At 18.7% G+C, this 19,073-nt stretch overlaps 1 protein-coding gene and 1 long non-coding RNA gene across 2 annotated transcripts; both read left to right on the top strand.

Moving 5' to 3' along the window:
• Window positions 1-85: 85 nt before the first annotated feature.
• On the top strand, window positions 86-14,245 carry LOC135122214 (exocyst complex component 3-like; the record flags this gene model as incomplete). Its single annotated transcript, XM_064046428.1, has 18 exons — window positions 86-200; window positions 451-539; window positions 1,578-1,657; window positions 3,515-3,638; window positions 6,207-6,287; window positions 6,349-6,411; window positions 7,731-7,856; window positions 8,984-9,110; window positions 10,712-10,839; window positions 10,890-10,963; window positions 11,048-11,165; window positions 11,222-11,317; window positions 11,653-11,734; window positions 11,795-11,942; window positions 11,995-12,060; window positions 13,336-13,405; window positions 13,769-13,797; window positions 14,201-14,245. Coding segments are annotated over 18 exons (1,629 nt in total), but the record flags the coding sequence as incomplete, so codon positions are not given.
• A 459-nt stretch (window positions 14,246-14,704) lies between these two features.
• On the top strand, window positions 14,705-17,146 carry LOC135122216 (uncharacterized). Its single transcript, XR_010279286.1, has 3 exons — window positions 14,705-14,793; window positions 16,989-17,035; window positions 17,081-17,146. It is a non-coding gene; the product is annotated as an uncharacterized LOC135122216 (long non-coding RNA).
• Window positions 17,147-19,073: the final 1,927 nt, after the last annotated feature.

The following is a 19,073-nucleotide window of genomic DNA, read 5'->3' as shown; positions in this document are numbered from 1 at the left end:
GATCTTAAGGTTTATTAATGTGGATATAATAAAACTTTGTAGAAATATAACCTCTGCGTTTTTCTACCCGTTATTAATAAATTAGGATGGACTTGAACTTTTATATTTTACAAAAAAATCAGTAAAAACCATCAGCTTAAGTTTTGATAAATTGTTAAGGCTTTATCAAAAGTATGACGAAGTAATTGAGGATTATGATGGTTTTATTTAAAAATATATTTAAAATAAATTACTACGCAACTTTATAAAGCCTCTTTAGTTTATAATTATTTTAATGTCAGTTTATACACTTTTTACATTTTTCTTTAAATTAAAGTTTGACGTTCAATTGTGTTCATAATAATAATTTCTACTTTAAACTTAGCTAAAAAAAAACTCCTTTACCCTTTATCTTTGTTGAATAAATAATTATTATTTATTTATTAATATTTTTAATTTTTTTACTCTTAGATGTTAGGAAAGTAAACAGCTCCAGAAATCAATTGCTGTACTCGCGAGATTATATAAATAAAATTACTACAACACTTGATACTGTTCAGGTTCTTTTAGAAATTTTGATTGAGGCTTATACTTCAAGTCGAATTTTTTAAAAAGAAATCCATATATTTTACTATTTTTAGTTAAAAATAACATAAAATAATTAGTTTTATGTAAAAATGCTAGAAATTTATTAAATTATTATACTTTTAACTAATTTTATATACAATTTTAAAAAGCGTACTATTACTTATTACTTTCTAAAACAATTAATAAAATAATTTGTTTTATTAATTTTAGTAATCCTCAATCCATTTACTTTTCTAAAAAACTTTAAACAAATCTTTTAATATTTTTATTATATATTATAATTTTTTTGTATTATTTATTTATTAGTTTAAATTCTTTAATTGGTTTATTTTCAACTTTTTTGTTAAAATCTTTCTTAATTTTGTTTAAGAAATTTTTTTTTTTTCTGTTAAAAAGCTTTTCCTTTTTAGGGCTTAAAAGTAAATATTTCATTTTTTAGCTCAACTTAAATTTTTTTACTAAAAAAAATTTTCCAATTGTATTTTTAATACTTTTTTGGTTTATTTTTATTTATTTTTTATTTTTATTTGCTTTTTTTAAGATTGAATTTCTTAAAAAAGTTTTTATAAATTCTTTTATTTTATCACTTTATTATTTTCCGATTTTATCATTTTAATTTTTTTTTGTTTTATCTGTAGTTTTTAACTAATTTATTACGGATTTCTCATAAATTTTTTGTTTTAATACTTTTTAATTTCTTTTCCTGCTTAAATTTATATATATTTTCTCTTGACTAGTATTTATAGGATTTTAGATACAAGTTAGAATCGTTTTACTTCAACTTTGATTTTATGTGATTTTATTACTTTTTTATAATTTCCTGATCATAAATTTATAAATTCTCTTAAATTCTTAATTTTTTAATAGATTTTAAATCCAAAATTAGAATTGTTTTACTATTTTTTTTTTAAAATATACTTTTCAGAAAATAATTATTTTATTACTTTTTTTATTATTTATTAATAATAATTTTTAAAAGAATTTACTTTTTGAGGCCAATATATTTATAGACTTTAAGACACGAATTAGAAAGTTCTGATGTAAATTTACTTCAAGTTCATACCAAGCTGGGCCAGTTGGAAAGAATTAGGTAATAACAATAATAATAAATAATTAAAAAATATAATACAATAAAAAAATAAATTATTTTATTAATAATAAAAGTATATATTAATATTAAATAGAAATAATGAAAACTAAAGTAAGTTAAAAATTATAATAATAAATTGTAAAAAAGTAAAGAAGATAATAAAGTTAAAGTATTTTTTATTGATAATAAATAGAAAAAATTAAAAAGTAATAGTTATAGAAAATTATAACAATAATAAAAATTGTTATTACAATTATTGTAGATAAAAAAGAGCGAAAATAATAGTCAATAAATTATTATATAAATAATAAAAGCAATAATTAATATATAATAAAGAATAAAGAAAATAATTAAATTTAAATTATTATATTAATTATATAAATCAAAAGTATCATAATTAGTAATGACTATTTTACCTTATAAATAGTTAAAGTACTTAAAAATGTTAAATAAATAAATTGAAATAATTATCAATAAAAAATCAAATAAATTATAAAAGTTGCATGCCGACAAATTTTTTACTATTTTAGTTTTTTCAATTTTTTTTATATTTAATTTTAATATAAGTTCTTTCTTATGTATACTTTATAAATAACTTTTTTTTTTGCTTTCCTTTTTGTATAATAACAATTAATAAAAATAAAAACTATAAAATAATTTTATATAAAATAAACTTTTACTTATTTACAATCAATATTTCTTATTATTCTAGTAATTTCTTTTTATTATAAACTTTTTAATCAATATAATATTTTTTTAGCTAATCATTAATAAACTAAAAAAAGATTTTGGTTGTTATAAATATTCATTATTACAAGTATTATAGTATAATAAATAAAACTTTTACTGATTGTTATTATTGTATATTCTCTTATTATTGATACGTTTCTATTAACTTTTATATTGTATTATTTTCAAGTCACTTTTGTATTTAATATAATTTGTTTAATAATTATAATTTTTTATTTATATATTTATTATAAAAGATTTTATTATTTTTTTTTTGTTATTATTTTCTGTTTACTTTTATATTTGATATAATAATTTTCATAATATTTTTTTATTTTTTTTATTTTTTTTATAAAAACATTTTTTAACTTCATTATTTTGTTGTTTGGTTTATTTACTTTTATTAGGAGTATTCAATATAATTTATTCGTAGTCAACTTTTTTTCATTTTATTTATTATTATAGTATATTTTTCAAAGTTTATTGTTAAATATATTTTTTTCTACACATTTTAAATGTATTATTTTAAAAGTTTTATATTTTTAATCCTTATAATACTTTTTTTTTTAAATTGTTTATTTAATTTTTTTTTCGGTAAATAATTATAAATTTATTTTATTATTATTTTTATAACTTTTTTATTTTATAAATTTTTTTTTTTTAGTTTTCATATTAATACCAACTATTAAAAATATATTGATTTCATTCTTGTAAATATAAGAATTAAGTTTCTTTTTTTCCTTACAAAAAATTATCGTTATATACTTTTTAGACTTTTTACGTTAATCTTCCTTTTATATATTATTTTTTATTATTTAACTTTTAATAATTATTTTTTTGTTCTTATATTTAGTATGGTTTTACTTTTCATTATATATTTTATTTTTTTTTTGCTCATTTTTATAGTTAAATATAACTATCAACTTTTTTATTGTAATTTCTAACTTTTCTTTGATATTTTTTTTCTTTTTTTCTAATAATATTTACTTTATATTATTTTTTTTATCCTTTTTGTATGAAGTTTTCTTTTTAATGATATATACAATTTCTTATTTTTTTTTAACATTTATATGATATTTCTTTGTTATTTTTAATAATAATTTTATTTTTATTATATTAATATTAAAGAGACGAACTTTTATACACCGCCAAAGACGATCCCGAGCAGCGACGCTATTTATCTTCTTACTTTCATCCCGTTAATGATTTGTGTAGCAAACTTGAAAGTATCATGTGGACTTTCCTTTCGAACGTTTTTACTTTGTTTGTTATTATTTTATTTGAGTTTTAAAAATGTAAAACAAGTATATAAATATAACAATATATAAACAACAATATTTTGTTATAAATATTAATATAAAAGTAGTAATAAATATAATATTGATATTAAATTTCTTATATAATTAACGATAAAAACTTTTTATTTATAAGAAAATTATTATATTAAATAAATCTATTAATAGATACAATTGTTATAATTCTTATATATCATTGTTTATAATAGTATATGAACCTAAAATAAAATAATTATTCTTTTTTACATTTATTTTTACAATAAAAAAAAAACAAAAAAACGTAAGTATTAAAAATATTGTATATTAAATATTAATATAAATTTATTAATAAAATAAATATAAATACAAAAAAACTTATATTAAAATATTGTATTAAAATTATCAATAGAATACAATTATAAAGACAATAAATAAATTTTTATATTAAAATAAACAGAAACTTTTGAAATATAATAAAATAAAGTTTTATATAAATTACTAAATTCAAAATAATACGAACCGCAAGTTATTAATATTTTTCACGATACATATTTATTTCTATTTTATTATTATTTATCACGAAAACTTGTATTTGCATTATACTTTATATTTTCCGTTCTTTATGTTAATTTCTGTTTATAGCTTATTAGTAATTTATATTGTAATAATTTTTAATATATATATTTACTATTATATATTTCTATATTTATTGTTCATTATTATTTTTTATAAACTTCTCATCTTATCTAATACTTATTATATAGTATCATTTATTTATATTATTATATATTTCTTCGTTGTTTCTAACAAATTTTTATTACATATATTTATAACTAAAATTGCTTGTTTCAGAGAATAATTACTGCGTTTACCTCTTAAAACATAAAAATAACGGCTCCTACGTGAGTCGAGCATGTGGGTAAACACGCGTTTACTATACATTGTTTTGAAAAGAAAATTTCTATTAAGTAATAAAAACGTTATTTAAAAGCAAAAACCAATCATATTCGCGCGTCTTTGGGTGAAAAAAAATATAAAATGAAGAAACTTTTAATATAGGAAACTTTAGTATTTTCCATAAACTATTTTTAAACTTTTTTTTTTTATTTTTATAATTTTATATAAAATATTATATTATATAATATTTTTTATGAATATATTTTTAATATGCACGAAACTTTATTAACTTAATATATATATAATTAAAATGTTTCTTACTGTATATTATATTTTATTATTTATAATATTTACTTATTTTTAATATTACTACTGTGAACTTATTTAAGAAACTGTGTTTTCAAAAAATTTATATATCGTTTATAGAAAAATTATGTGTACTTCTATTTTCTTTATTATTTTATTAATGTAACATTAATTATATAAACGGCACTCTATTTTTTTTTTACTTCTATATATTGTATATAAAATTTTATTTACGACTTTTTTAATTATTATTATTATATATAATATTTTTTTTATTTCTTATATGTATTAATTATATATACGTAATAATATTAAATTATAAAAGAAACCTGACATTTGGAAAATATTTTCATGTAAAGGAAATTCATAACTTTCTTTTCTTTATTATTTAAAAAAATATTAATAAAATTTTTATTTATTGCAAATTGTATATTATACGTAATAATAATAATAATAATCTGCTTTAATATATATTAATAAAAACCTTTTATATTTATATCTTAAATAATTTTTTATATAAATTATATTTATACTTTTTTTTCTATAATATATTCATAAGTTTTTCTTGTATTAAATAATATTTCCTCTATTTATTTATTTATGTTATACTGGTACTAAAGAGATCTTTTTTATTAATAAAAAGAATATTTATATATTATACACTTTTTTTTCTTTTTTTTATACTTTTATATAAAACATGTTATATAATACTTTAATTATACGTTGTAATAATTAATTTTAAAGATTAGTTATTATTTTTATAGTTAAATATTTAATTTTTTATACAATTTATTCGGTTTATACTTTTTTCTCAGTAATAATAAGCTTTTTGATTTTTTATAATATAAATAAAGGAAACTTTTTTTTAGTATATTTATATTTTTATAATATTAATATTTTATAAAGACAATTTATTTATATTATATATATTATTATTATATTTTTCTTATATCAGAAAACCATTTTTACTAAATATATTCAATATATTTTATTTTTTACTGCACATTATTTGAAAGTATTACTTAATATTATTGTAATTTTCAATAAAAGGTTATTATATTTAATATTTAGTCTCCTTTCTTCCTTTTTTTTCTATATATTTTTGATATTTTAATCGTCTTTTTTATTAATTTATAATAATATTCATATTTTATATTTTTCATATATTATACATCAAAAAGTTATTATTATTATTGTTTTTATATAAAATATTATTCTTTAAAATATTTATTTAATTCTTTGTGTTTTATTAGAAATAAATTTCTTTTATTTTTATAATTATTTTGTTCTGTCTTTATATTTTATATTATAAATAATATATATTTTTTCTCCATAATAAAAAGCTTATCGAACTTTGCAGTACGGCGCCACGCTTTATAGTGTCCATCATGCTTATCGTGCAAAGAGAATGCGCAATAGATAAAGTTTATAGATAAGACTTTGGTATACCATGAAAAAAGTTTTGAGTATTTTGGTTTTTACTAGGAGGTCACTATTCCCGATCTCAAAATTGATACTTCCAGCAGACCAAAGAATTATAAAACAAAAGTAATATTAATAATATATAAATAATAAATATATATGAAAAAATAAATAAGAAGTTATTAATAAAAAAAATTGGAATGATAAAAAGCATTGATAATAAGTTATTGATAATTATTAATTTTAATGTAATATGAAATATATATGAAAGTTATAGAAAAATAGTTGGAATAATAAATATTTTTATATAAAAAAATTATAAGGAAAATAGTTTTGTATAATATAAATATAAAAAAAATTTTAAATAAAAAATTACTAAATGGAAAACTTTAAAGAAAGTTATAAATATAAAAATTTAATAGAAAATATAAAATAATAACTTAAAAAGTTTTAAAATAAAAATAATAAATAATAATTTTTGATATAAAAAATATTATAAGCAAGTTGGAGTTAATAACTATAAAAAACTTTTGAAGTAACTAGCAATTATACGAAGAACAGCAGTTTGTAGTAAAATAATAAAAAAGGAAGTAATAAACTTGGAAAAAATAATAATAGCGATAAATATTAACAAAAACAACTATTAGTTAATACAAAAAAATTTTCTTTTAATCCAAAAATATAAATAAATAAAATATAATACCGAAAAACTTTAAAGGAACAAAAATAAAAATTTAAAAATAAATAAAAAGTTGGAAGTAAAAAAAAATATATTGAGTAAAACTTTTAAACTTTAAAGTCAGTAAAGTTTATAGGATAAAATGATTATGATAACTTTTAAAATAATAATAAAAGATGACATTAATGAAAGCATTTTACTATAAATATATAACTTTTGTAAAACTTTTTTTTTAAAAGTTTTATAAATAATATCGGTAGTTAAAGTAAAAATTTAATGCTATATAAAATAAAAAAGTATTTATGAAAATAAAAAAGTAAATGTTAATATCTAACTTTTATATAATTTTTTTTCTAAGTAAAAATAAATATTTATAAAAGTATAATAAAAAGTAAACAATAATACTTAACTCTCATATAAACTTAAAAAAGTTTTTAAAGACTTTCAGCTCGAATAACTGTTATGTGTAGTTGAGGGTAGGCCGCCTGAAAGCATTACCCTACTGACGCGTTATGCCATGTGGCGGCCGGTGTGCTCCTTCGGCGACTCGAGAGCAGTCAAAGAAACTCATTATTTTTTTTTGTTGTTTATAATATATTGGTTCTTGAATTGCTTATAATAAGAATATAAATATTAATATTATTAAAAAGTATGGAATATATAACTTTTATAGATGAGACATAAAAAAATTTCTGTATAGAATATAAATAAAAAAGTAATAATAACAATGTAAATAAGAAAAGTACTGACTTTTAGTACTAAACAGGCCACTTCTGTTATACTCAATAGCATTTCCACGAAGTTTGAAACGTTTTTACTTTCAGATAATAATAATAGTAGTACACTTCAAAGTCTTAAGGAAACTATAGAAAAATTACGTTTTGTGTTTAAGGTTTTACTTGTTATTATTATTAAAACATTTTATATTAAGAAACTCGCTTTATATCCATTTTTGTTATAAATTATACTTTTTTTAAATATTTTTTATCTTATAATAGGTATTATTATTTATAGTATCTAAATAAATTATACAAACTATATCTATTTATTAAATTTTTATTACATTTTCATATGTATATATATTATTATGCATAAAAATATTTTTACAAGCTCGCTTTATATATTTATATATTATTTTATATACTTTCTAAATTATTTTTATAATTTTATATAAATATATACACACCCGCTTTAAACAACTATTTATTATTTTATTATCAAATAATAATTATTTATTAAAACTATAATTAATATTAATATAATTTTTATGCTTTTTTAATATTTTATATAGGAACATGCAAACTCTATAAACTTTCTTATGTTTATATATTATTTATATATTTATTAAGGTTTTTTATTATATTATACATACTTATTTATTTGTTTTTATTTAGTACTTGTTATAAATACTTTTTTATTTCATTTACATTTATTATTATTTTTCTAATTTTATTATTTGTATTAATATGTAAAAGATTTATTTTATATATAAATATATTATTATTTTATATCTTTATTATATTTTTTAATAATTATTCATTTGTTATTTTTATATATAACTTGTAATATTTATGTACTTTTATTTAAAAAATTTATTTCATTATTATAACTTCTTTCATTATAAATATATTTATTATTTGTATCTATAAAATATATATTGTCTGTTTTTTTTTATTATGTATTTTCTACTTTTATATAAGTTTTTATTTATTTTAATGATTCTTATTATTAGTGTTCTCTTTTTATTATTCTATTTTTATCAAAAAAATTATTATATATATATATTCTTACAGTTTTTTATTTTTTAAGATTTCTATTTATCTATTTTTCTATCAATAATCAAATTAATATAATAATATGCTATTTTTATTGTTTATTTATATATATTTATATTTTTTTTACTTTTTATTACTTCAGTATTTTTATTAATAATACTATTTTTATATATTACTTTTTTTCAGTTTTCTCTCATTCCTAGATGCTTTTCATTATTTTTCTAATAATAATATTTTTTGGTAGGACTTGGAAATTGTGCAAACGCACGCCGTTAAATGCATGCCTCCAGACTTTGCAATATTTGATATGTACTTGGACAACTATAACGAACGTGTCCGCACTTTGCTACGGCGCTTCACTGAACCTCCTCGTGATTGACTTTTTACTAATAATTATTTTTATTATTAATTTAGTATATTAATATTATTTTACTTAACATTTTTATTTTTTATCTCTTTAAAATTCAATATAATTTTTATTTTACTTATTATTATTATTTATTTATATCAAATATTTATTATATCCTTATATTTTACTTATTGTTATTGTATACTTTTATAAAATATTTATTATATATATATTTTTCTTTTTATTCACTATTTGCATTAAATAATCTTTATATATATTGCTTGTTATAATTACATAAATTTGTTAAATATTTATTATAAACAATATTTTACTAATTATTTATTTTTCTTTAATATTTATTTTTTATTGATATTTACTTAACATTATTACATTTTTTATATTACATTTTCTTTTTATAATATATATTATATTATTACTTTTATTTTTTTTTATGGATTCCTTTCTATATTATTTTACTTATCATTATATAAAATTATTATCATTTTATTGTTGTTACTTATTAAATTATATTCAGTATTTTTATTATAATAATTATTTTTTTTAGCTTTAAAAAATTATTTCTGAGTATTAATATTAATATTACTATAATTATTATAGTCTCTTTTTATTTATTTTTATATTTTAATATTGTTTGCAATTTTTATTGATTATAACTATAATATTATTTCTTAAATACTTTCTTTTTTATTATTGCTTACTTTTCTTTTACAATTTATTATTACTATGATAATATACTTTTTCCTTATTTACTTTCTATTTAACATTATTTTAAATTTTTAATATTTTTCTTATTATTTATTACTTTGATTATTATTAAGATTATTTTTTTACTCTTCTTAATATTATTTATATCTAATAAACTTTTATTTCTTATATTGTTTTTAATATTTTTTATTCAGTACTTAAGCATTTCGCTATTTTACTATATATAATTTTTTTTTTTATTTATTTTTTCTTATTTATTATTCTATATTATTACTTTCTATAGTTACTATAATTATATTTTTTAATATATTTTATACATATTAAATTTTTATTTATAATTAATTGTTATAATATTTTTCTAATATATTTTTATTATTTTTACATTATGAATGTACTTTAAATATTTAATTATCAATATTATTAATATTGTACTTCCTATTATTTTAATATGATTAGTGATACTTTAATTAATATTTGTAATACTTCATCTCTTATAATATTATAAATACTTTTTTAGTTCTAATAATACTTTTTATAAATTTTATTTTCCTGTTATTTATTATTATTGTCACTTTTAATGTAATTATATTTTATTATTATTACTTCTTAATATTTCTTTTTTCTTGTTATAATCACTTTTTTGTATTATTTTATTATATTTACTAATTACATGTACGTTTTCATTGTTATATATCATAATATATTCTATTTTTTATTATTATTTACTTTATTCGCAGTTCAATTATTTATCTTTTCAGTTTCCTTATATATTTTATTATTAATATTTATAGTTATTAACCATTTTATATATTATTTAATATTTATATTTTATTATTATTATTACTTATGATCTTCACCTTTTACTTATTATTCTTTTTATTCTTATATTCTATTCAGTTATCAATTCTCTCGATACTTCTGATATTTGGCTTCTAATGAATTACGTTGATCAGTACGTATACGATATGCTTCATCGGCTGAACGTTCCTCTTGCGAGAATTGAGCCTTTAATCCTCCAAGGAAAGGTATTATTATTATTATTCCAATTACTATTACTTTTTATAATTATTTTGAGGATGAATTGTTAAACAACTTGTATACGGCACAAGTAAAACTAAAAATGAAAACGTGGACAAAAAATTTATTAAAGTTTTGCTTTTTATATATATAATATTTAATAGTAATTATCACTTTTTATTATCTGCTTATCTACTTATTATTATTATTATAAAGTTCAGAGCATGAAGAGTGGTTTTCAGGTAAAAGAAAACATGAGGAACCTGAAAAAAATGAAAAAGGGCAGTACATATCGAGCCTTCCGGTAGTACTTTTCCAAATGATCGAACAGCAAGTAAATACTATAATTATTATTATTACTATTATTGCTATTTTTATATTAATATTGAGTTAAGCGTTGCTTCCAAAACGAAACGTTCTACTTTTAAAGGTTTAGTCCTTCAAGAATGCATCGAAGCTTTATTTTATTTTCAAGAAAACTTTGAAGTATTTTATTTTATTTATTATTATTTATTTTGTATATTTTTTGCTATTTTTTATTTTAATATAATTTTTTTTTACTATTTATTTATTTTACTTCTATATTCTTGTTATTACTTTATTTTACTTATAATATTTATTTTGTACATTTTCTTTATTTATTATACTTAAATTTTAATTTTTTACTTTTACAAGGTTTTTTTCCTTTTATATTATTTATATATTATTATTTTTTTTATATATTTTTTGTTATAATTTTAAATATATTTATGGTATTATTATTTTATTTTCATTATATTTAATTTAATATTAAAATTTTTTATTTTCGTATATATTTAAAGCAAATGATTCGCCAACAAGGAGAGCGATTTCTAAATGATGAGCCCAATAACGAGTTTTTTAATGAATATATGATGATTGTTGGTATCAAAAATAATAATAACGACCAAAAAAATAATGATGTCTATAATAATCATAAAATAGTGAATAACTGCTGTAAATGCACACAATACGCACAACATCTCGCCATTAATTTGCTGGAAGAACTCGATTTTTCTACTCGAGACCGAACCAAAACACGAGTGGCCAATGTCGTTAGAGGATTTCAGAAGCTTGCCCAATCAGCTTATTCGTATTTAAATATATTATTATAATTATTAGCATTTTTATTTTTACTATTTAAGATTTCTTATAAAAGTTATTCTGAAAGACTCGCAGGACTGCTTCTCTTCTTTCTTTACGAAAAACTGGTGGCCATAATTTATTTATATCTATAAAAAAAAGTTGATAACAATATTTAAAATACATATTAATGAGAAAACTTTATATTATATAATTCTATTTATAGAAAAATAAAAAATAGATAAAGCATATAAATAGGAAAAACTTTTTATTATGTTATTATATTTATTAAAAAAAAATATTAAGTAGAATAGTTTTTTATATATAAAATAATAATAATTTAAGCAAGTAAATTATTTATTCTATTTTTAAAAAAATATATAATCAAAAGTAAACTAAGTTATATAAGTATAATAATGGAAACTTCAAAATATTATTTTATTTATAAAAAAAAGTAATGATATATATTAAAAAATAAATAATAAGTAAAATAAAAACTTTTTATAACATTATACTTCAAATAAATTATGATAAGTAAAATAAATGGTATGATAAACTTAAATGTTATTAATATTTATAATAAATAAGAAAATTTTTTATTATTTTTTATACTTAATGATAAATGAATAATAAATAAATTAAAAACTTTATATATCAATAATAATAAGTAAAATAACTTTCTTTTATATATAATTATAAGAAAAATTTTGTGTTTATAATAAAGGGTTTTTCATATATAATAATAATAAGAAAAAGTTATATATTATAAATATAAAAAAAAAGTAAATAACCACAAGTAAAAATAGATTTTATATTCATTTTATAATAAAACTTTTTCATCACTTCTTTATTATTTTCACTTTTTATTTATTATAATATTATCGTTTATACAGTTTTACTTTACTTTTTTATATTACTTTATTCAATTTAAAAATTCATTACTTTTTTATTTTTATTTTGTTTCTAAAAATTTAATAATAAAAACAATAAGAAGTATAATCTGTTTAACTACTATATAATAATACATAATACCATTAAATGAAGACTTAGGTTGATATTTATTGCTTTATTATTTTCACTTTCATTCAGTTTGTATAGTTCTACTTTTATACTATAATTTTTTTACTATTTGTTTTATATAAGTATAAAAATATTAATGATTCTAAGCAAATGGTTTGTTTAATGGTTTGGTTTATACGTATAATGACAAAAATAAATTATAAAAAGTTAAATCATTTTTATGTTATTTATAATAAATATTTTTTTTATACAAACTTTTCTTTTATATACTATTTATTGTTATATTTGTTTTTTATGTATTATTATTGCGTTTATATATTCAACTTTATTTTAAAAAATAATTTTTTCAAGTGAAATTTTTCAGTAAAACTAATAATATTCAGGTACTCTAAAACTTCTCAAGACTTGGAAACTATTTTACTTACAACTGATGATTATTTTCAGGACTTCCAAGTACTGGAACTATTAAATTATTATAATTTATTATTATTATTACTATTATTATAGTTATTAATTGTTATTGTTACTTTATTATTGTTGATTACAATTATTATTATCATTACTAGTAGTATTATTCCTATTAATATTATTTAAAGTAGTGTTAATATTATAGTTGTTGTTGATGATAATAAATAAATTACTAATTTTAATACTATTATTATTTATTTATTATTACCACTGTTTTTAATTTTACTATTATTAATAATATTATTGTTATTATTACAATATTGCTTATTATTATGATGGTTATTATTATAACTATTATCATTACTGTTATATTTTTTATAACAATAATTTTCATTAATATTATTAAAGGCCCATATGGTTGAAGATATGTTCATTCAGTACGTCACCGAAACTTATTATTACTTTTTATTGGAATATACTTCTTCTTTGTTTCATAAGAATGCCATTATAAATCCCGAAAAAGTTATAAAGAATATTATTATTATTTAAATTTTAAAAAAATTGAAAAATCCTATTATTAATTTTAAAGGGATTAAAAAGTTATAATTTTTGTGAAATATTGTTAAAATTTTAAAAAGTATTATAATAAATAAAAAAAAAAGTATTAAAATTTTTTTAAACTGTTTCAGTAATTAATTATATAAAAAAAAATTAAATAATATAATTTTGATGTATTAGTATAAAAAGTTTAACAAAAAAATTATTCTGTTTAAATTTTTATGGTTAACTTTTATATTATTACTCTAATTAATTTATAATAATAATACTTTCAAAAAAAAGATTGGCGAACTGATGGAAAACGACATGAGAAAACTTAATAAACTTTTTTCTAATTATGGAGCCCTTCATATCAATGAAAAATATGGCACTTCCTATATTATAATAACTATTTATTATCATATTATTACTATAATATTTCTTTTTCTCAGTTCTATAAACTTATTTCATATATATTAATACCAAATCTTTATTTTTCGAATTGGAAAAAGCTTATATAATATTAATTTATTATATAATTATTAAAAGCAATGCTACTTTTTATCAACCTTGAACTTCACAATTATAATATTTATAACACTTTTTACTATAATTTTTATAAAGATGTTATATTTCTATAAGTATTGAATTATTATATATAGTTCAGCAAAGACCTTTATAATATTATGAAGTTATATACTTTTTTATATCTATTTATATATATACATTTATTATATATAACTCAGCAGTGAAAGTTTGTTTCTAATAATAATATGTAAATACATTATTTTTATTAAGCAACACTGAAATCTTTGAAGGAACTTTGCGAGTGCTCCGTTGAGTTTTTCACTTTGAGTTTTGTAGATTTGAAGCAAAAACATCCAGAATTTTCTTTGGTACGGTTATATTTTTATTTAGGAGTGAAAAAGTTATCTTCACTTTCGTATAGTAGTGACTTTCATTATTCTCTTTGGTAATTAATTGGTACTTTGGATTTCTTTATTGGTCTTTGTTAATTACATTGATACAAGATAATAAATGGTTAAATTATTTGCACCACAATTTCAGTTCGTTATTATTCGTATCAAAATATTAACTAGTTGGTTTTTGGTATCTACCTTGGTTTTTGTTTTTAATACTAATACAAATTAGTAAAGTATTTCCTTTATTACTTTGTATTAGTTTGGTGCTCTTTGTTTCTAATTTGACCTTTTCTATAATTTGACACAGATAGATATAAATTATCTACAGCATATTTTGTATGTGTTGGCACTTTAAGTTTCTATTTTGCTCTTTATTATTTTCACAGATTCAATATTATTTATTTTCGTTTTTATTATTATAAAAATTAAATACTAATTTTTTGGTAGATTGAGTTTCTAATTTGGTCTTATTACTCCCACTGCTACAAAATTATATACTTTCTTATATCTTATTAGTTATTAATTAGTTTAGCACTATCGTTTCAACTTTTGTTTCAACTTTCGGTCTAAATTATTTACACTTACGCCAAATATTTAAATTTCTTTTTCTTTTTTTTGTTACTTGATTAAAGTTAGTTTGGTATTTCGGTTTTACTTTGATCTTTATTATGTATACTGATGCAAAATTATTGATGTCAACAAAAAAAATTAATCCGTTTGTATAAAATGTGTTACTATGTATTGGATCTTGTCTTCACTTGGGTCTCACTATACAAAATTTACTAATTTACAACATATTTAAGATGCCGCACGTTTTATTATAAATGGGTACATTATATCTTTTTGGCGAATGTTACATTTATTTTGATGTAAAAGAATTTATTTCAACGACCGTATTATATATTTTAAACTTATACAATTTCTTTAGAGTATTTTTATGGCATATTATTAATTGTTTGATAAATATTTATTTATGATTTGTTAGTATGAATGTATATATTTAAAAGCTTTTTTTCTACTTGAAATTAAGTATGGAAATTTGAAAATTACTAATTCTATTTTTATTAGAAGTTTATATCTGTTTGGTACCTGTTATTTTTAATTTGGTATTATATGATTATTAAATTCCTCAACAATATTTTTTACGATTATTCTTATTCATTTGGTAGTTATAATTATTCATGCTGTTTCTATCTGGTCTTTTTTTTCCAACAATTAAAATTTAATAATATATTTTGATACTTTATATTCTAATTGGTTTATTACTTTAATAATATTACTAATTAAGTAAAATACTTCTGTTATAAATTAGGCTGTCTTTTTTACTTTGGTTCTTATTACGTATATTTTTGGTATCAAATTGGTTAAATTAAACTATTATTGTATTATCTCTTTAGTTACTATTAATCCCTTTCTGCTCTTGGTAAATATTTTAACGATACTCATTGGTCCATTTTTTAATTTGCACTCTACTTTATTAATTTGGTATTCCTTTTTACCAACCTATTGAATTTTATTAGCTATTTTTCAATTCTGCTATTAATTAATCCAATTTTTTTTACATATTTAGTATTTTTGCCACTTTGCTTTTTTTATTAGGCATTTATTGTTTGTAGCAACTATATTTAGCGCTTAATAGATATTTAAACTGGTATTACTTATTATATATATACGACACGGATAGTCTTCTTTTTGGTAGTATATATTTCTATTTGTTTCCCTTATTTGTTTAGTTGGTTTTTAATAAATTTCTTATTTTTCAATTGCATAAAAATCTTCAGGAATTTGGTTTTTCTATTGTTTGATTGTATCTCATTGTTTATAAAATTCATTATTTGGTACTTATTTATTACTATATTTGTGTTATAATAATTCATTCTTGTTTCTTTAAAAAGTATTAAACAAAAAATAAATTACTTCTACAAAACTTTTTGTTTGGCTTCATATTAAATACAGTTAAACCATTTTATGTTTACATAAAACTCCACCAATCATACAACTTTTAAAGTAACCAATCACGTGTAAAACCATTTTTAAATCCACTTGGCATCTACATCCGCTTCCAACCTGCAATGTTTTGTTTGAATAGTTTTTTATAATTTTTATATACATTTTTTTAAAAATTATAGTTTTTTGTGTAAAATATTTTTCTATACTTTTTTATTAAGGATATGATGGATATGCTTTTACAAAAACGAAAGGATATCTCGCGCTCGTATAATTTTTATTATTAGTATTATTTTTATCTAACGTGGAATAGTGAAAGGCAGGAGTTACTAACTTCATGCCAGCGAACTAATGTTACCTTTTCAGAAGAAAAATTAAACAGTTACATGAAAGATTTTTTTTACCAAATTAGAATTATTAAATAGCTTTTCATTCGTAATAAAGACAAAAATAAATTTTTATATAAAAAGTTTCATGTGAAATATCTCGCAACTGTCATTGGTGTATTAAAAGAGTCGTATTAGTTTTCAGGAGTCGCTAATGCATTTTGGGTAGCGTTTAGTCGCCTATAAGCAAGTCATACGGGCTTTTCTTTACTAATATTTATAAAATAGTTACGAGTTAATTGTAAAATTTTCATACCATCTGAAGCAGTAATCCAACACAGTATAGTAAAATTTACTTAGAATTATTGTATATAAAGAGTATAAGCAGACGTGTGCTTCCACATTGTTGTAATAGCTCAGTCTTTGCTGTTGTAGAAAGTGCTAGCTTATGCGCGTGACGCTAGTCCTTTCAAAATGGTTATCCGCCCTCCTTAATTATTGGACTTTGAAACTAGCTCTCGGCATTTCAGCTTGTTGATACGTTTTGTTACCGGAAATTTATCAATTTACAACTTCTTTAAGCTTCTTATTTTATAGTTTCATGTGGTTTTTTGCAGTAGAGACAAGAGGCGGTGTTGTTAGCTAATTATAGTTGAGCACAAAACAGAGTTATTTACTAAGCTAAACACCTTGAATAAGGGCTTCTCTGCATTTTGAATGCTTTACCTTCGAGCTAATTTGACCAGAATTCTCTATTTAATATTCATATTCTTCAATTTACCGGTAGTGATTAATTATCAGGTACCAGAATTTTTTATCGTTTACTTCATGAATAATTTAAAGGTTACTCTCATAAAATAACTTTATTATGATGCGTAAGCGTAGCGCCATCCACAACCGCTGAATTAAAAAGATTTCATTATAGTCTTTGCTTACTGTTTTTAAAGGACTCGCTACGTAGGGTCTTTTTTTCGGGCTTAACTTCTTGCGCAACACTCTTTCGTGACTGCTTGTTCATTTCTTTAAGGTATAATATGCGTCTTAGAAAGGTTTCTGTAGTTTAAGATAGATCCCAAATTGCAACTATTTCAGTAATATAATTTGAAAAAAATTAAATTGCCATTTTCAAGGTTATTCTTTTGAAGAATACACGATAAATAGAAAAAGTGAAATAATTATTAAACCTTAAATAAGTTTTTGTACAGTATTATTATTTTCTTTGATAATAACTAGATTTGTATAACAAAGAAATTAAGGGGGCAAAAAAAATATCCATTGCCAATATCCCCCCTTTATATAGTTAAACTTTATTTATTTGACTTTTGAAAGGCTAAAAGACTAATATTTTTGCTGATTATAATGTTAGGCTGTAAAATAATTTTATATTTTAATAAAAATAGTTTTCCACTCAGTCAACATTCCTCAAGTTTGACCGTAATATTTTTGATTTGTACAAATTATCTGAAATTTCTATGATTGCTTCTGTTCTAAGTCATTATTAAATAATTATTTTTTTTCCTTCATTTTTTAGTGCCCTAAACACATTTTTATTTTAAATTGTTTTCGTGCTACAATCGTAACCTTGTATTTTTTGGTAGTACTAATTCATGTTCCCGAGTTAGTTCCTCCCAATGACTCCACTGCAAAGGTGTTTAGGTGAATGCAGATAGTCGAAAAGGTTTTACCAAGCTACACCCAATGCAGGAAGGAAAAACAGTGCAATTTATATATATATAATAATCTTTCATCAAAAAAAACACCTCAATGCAACCTCTTAAACCTACCCAACTTCAATATGTTTTCCTCGTAAAAATATATAACTCTTAACATCTTCCTCTGTATTTTTTAGTATGGGAGGTTCTTAATGGAAGGCATCGTTGCGAAAAACCACGCCGCGCTCGTCAAAAGGCGTAGCAACGTGTTTTGTCTCACTTGAAGCAAAGAGACTATTGCTGGTGGGTCGTAAGACCAGGTATTAGA

The sequence above is a fragment of the Zophobas morio genome, unplaced genomic scaffold, assembly GCF_036711695.1.
Source record: "Zophobas morio isolate AGI-343-1 ecotype UQ-CSIRO unplaced genomic scaffold, CSIRO_AGI_Zmor_V1 ptg000998l, whole genome shotgun sequence".
Taxonomy (NCBI): Eukaryota; Metazoa; Arthropoda; class Insecta; order Coleoptera; family Tenebrionidae; genus Zophobas; species Zophobas morio.
This window is presented reverse-complemented; position numbering and strand designations above follow the sequence as displayed.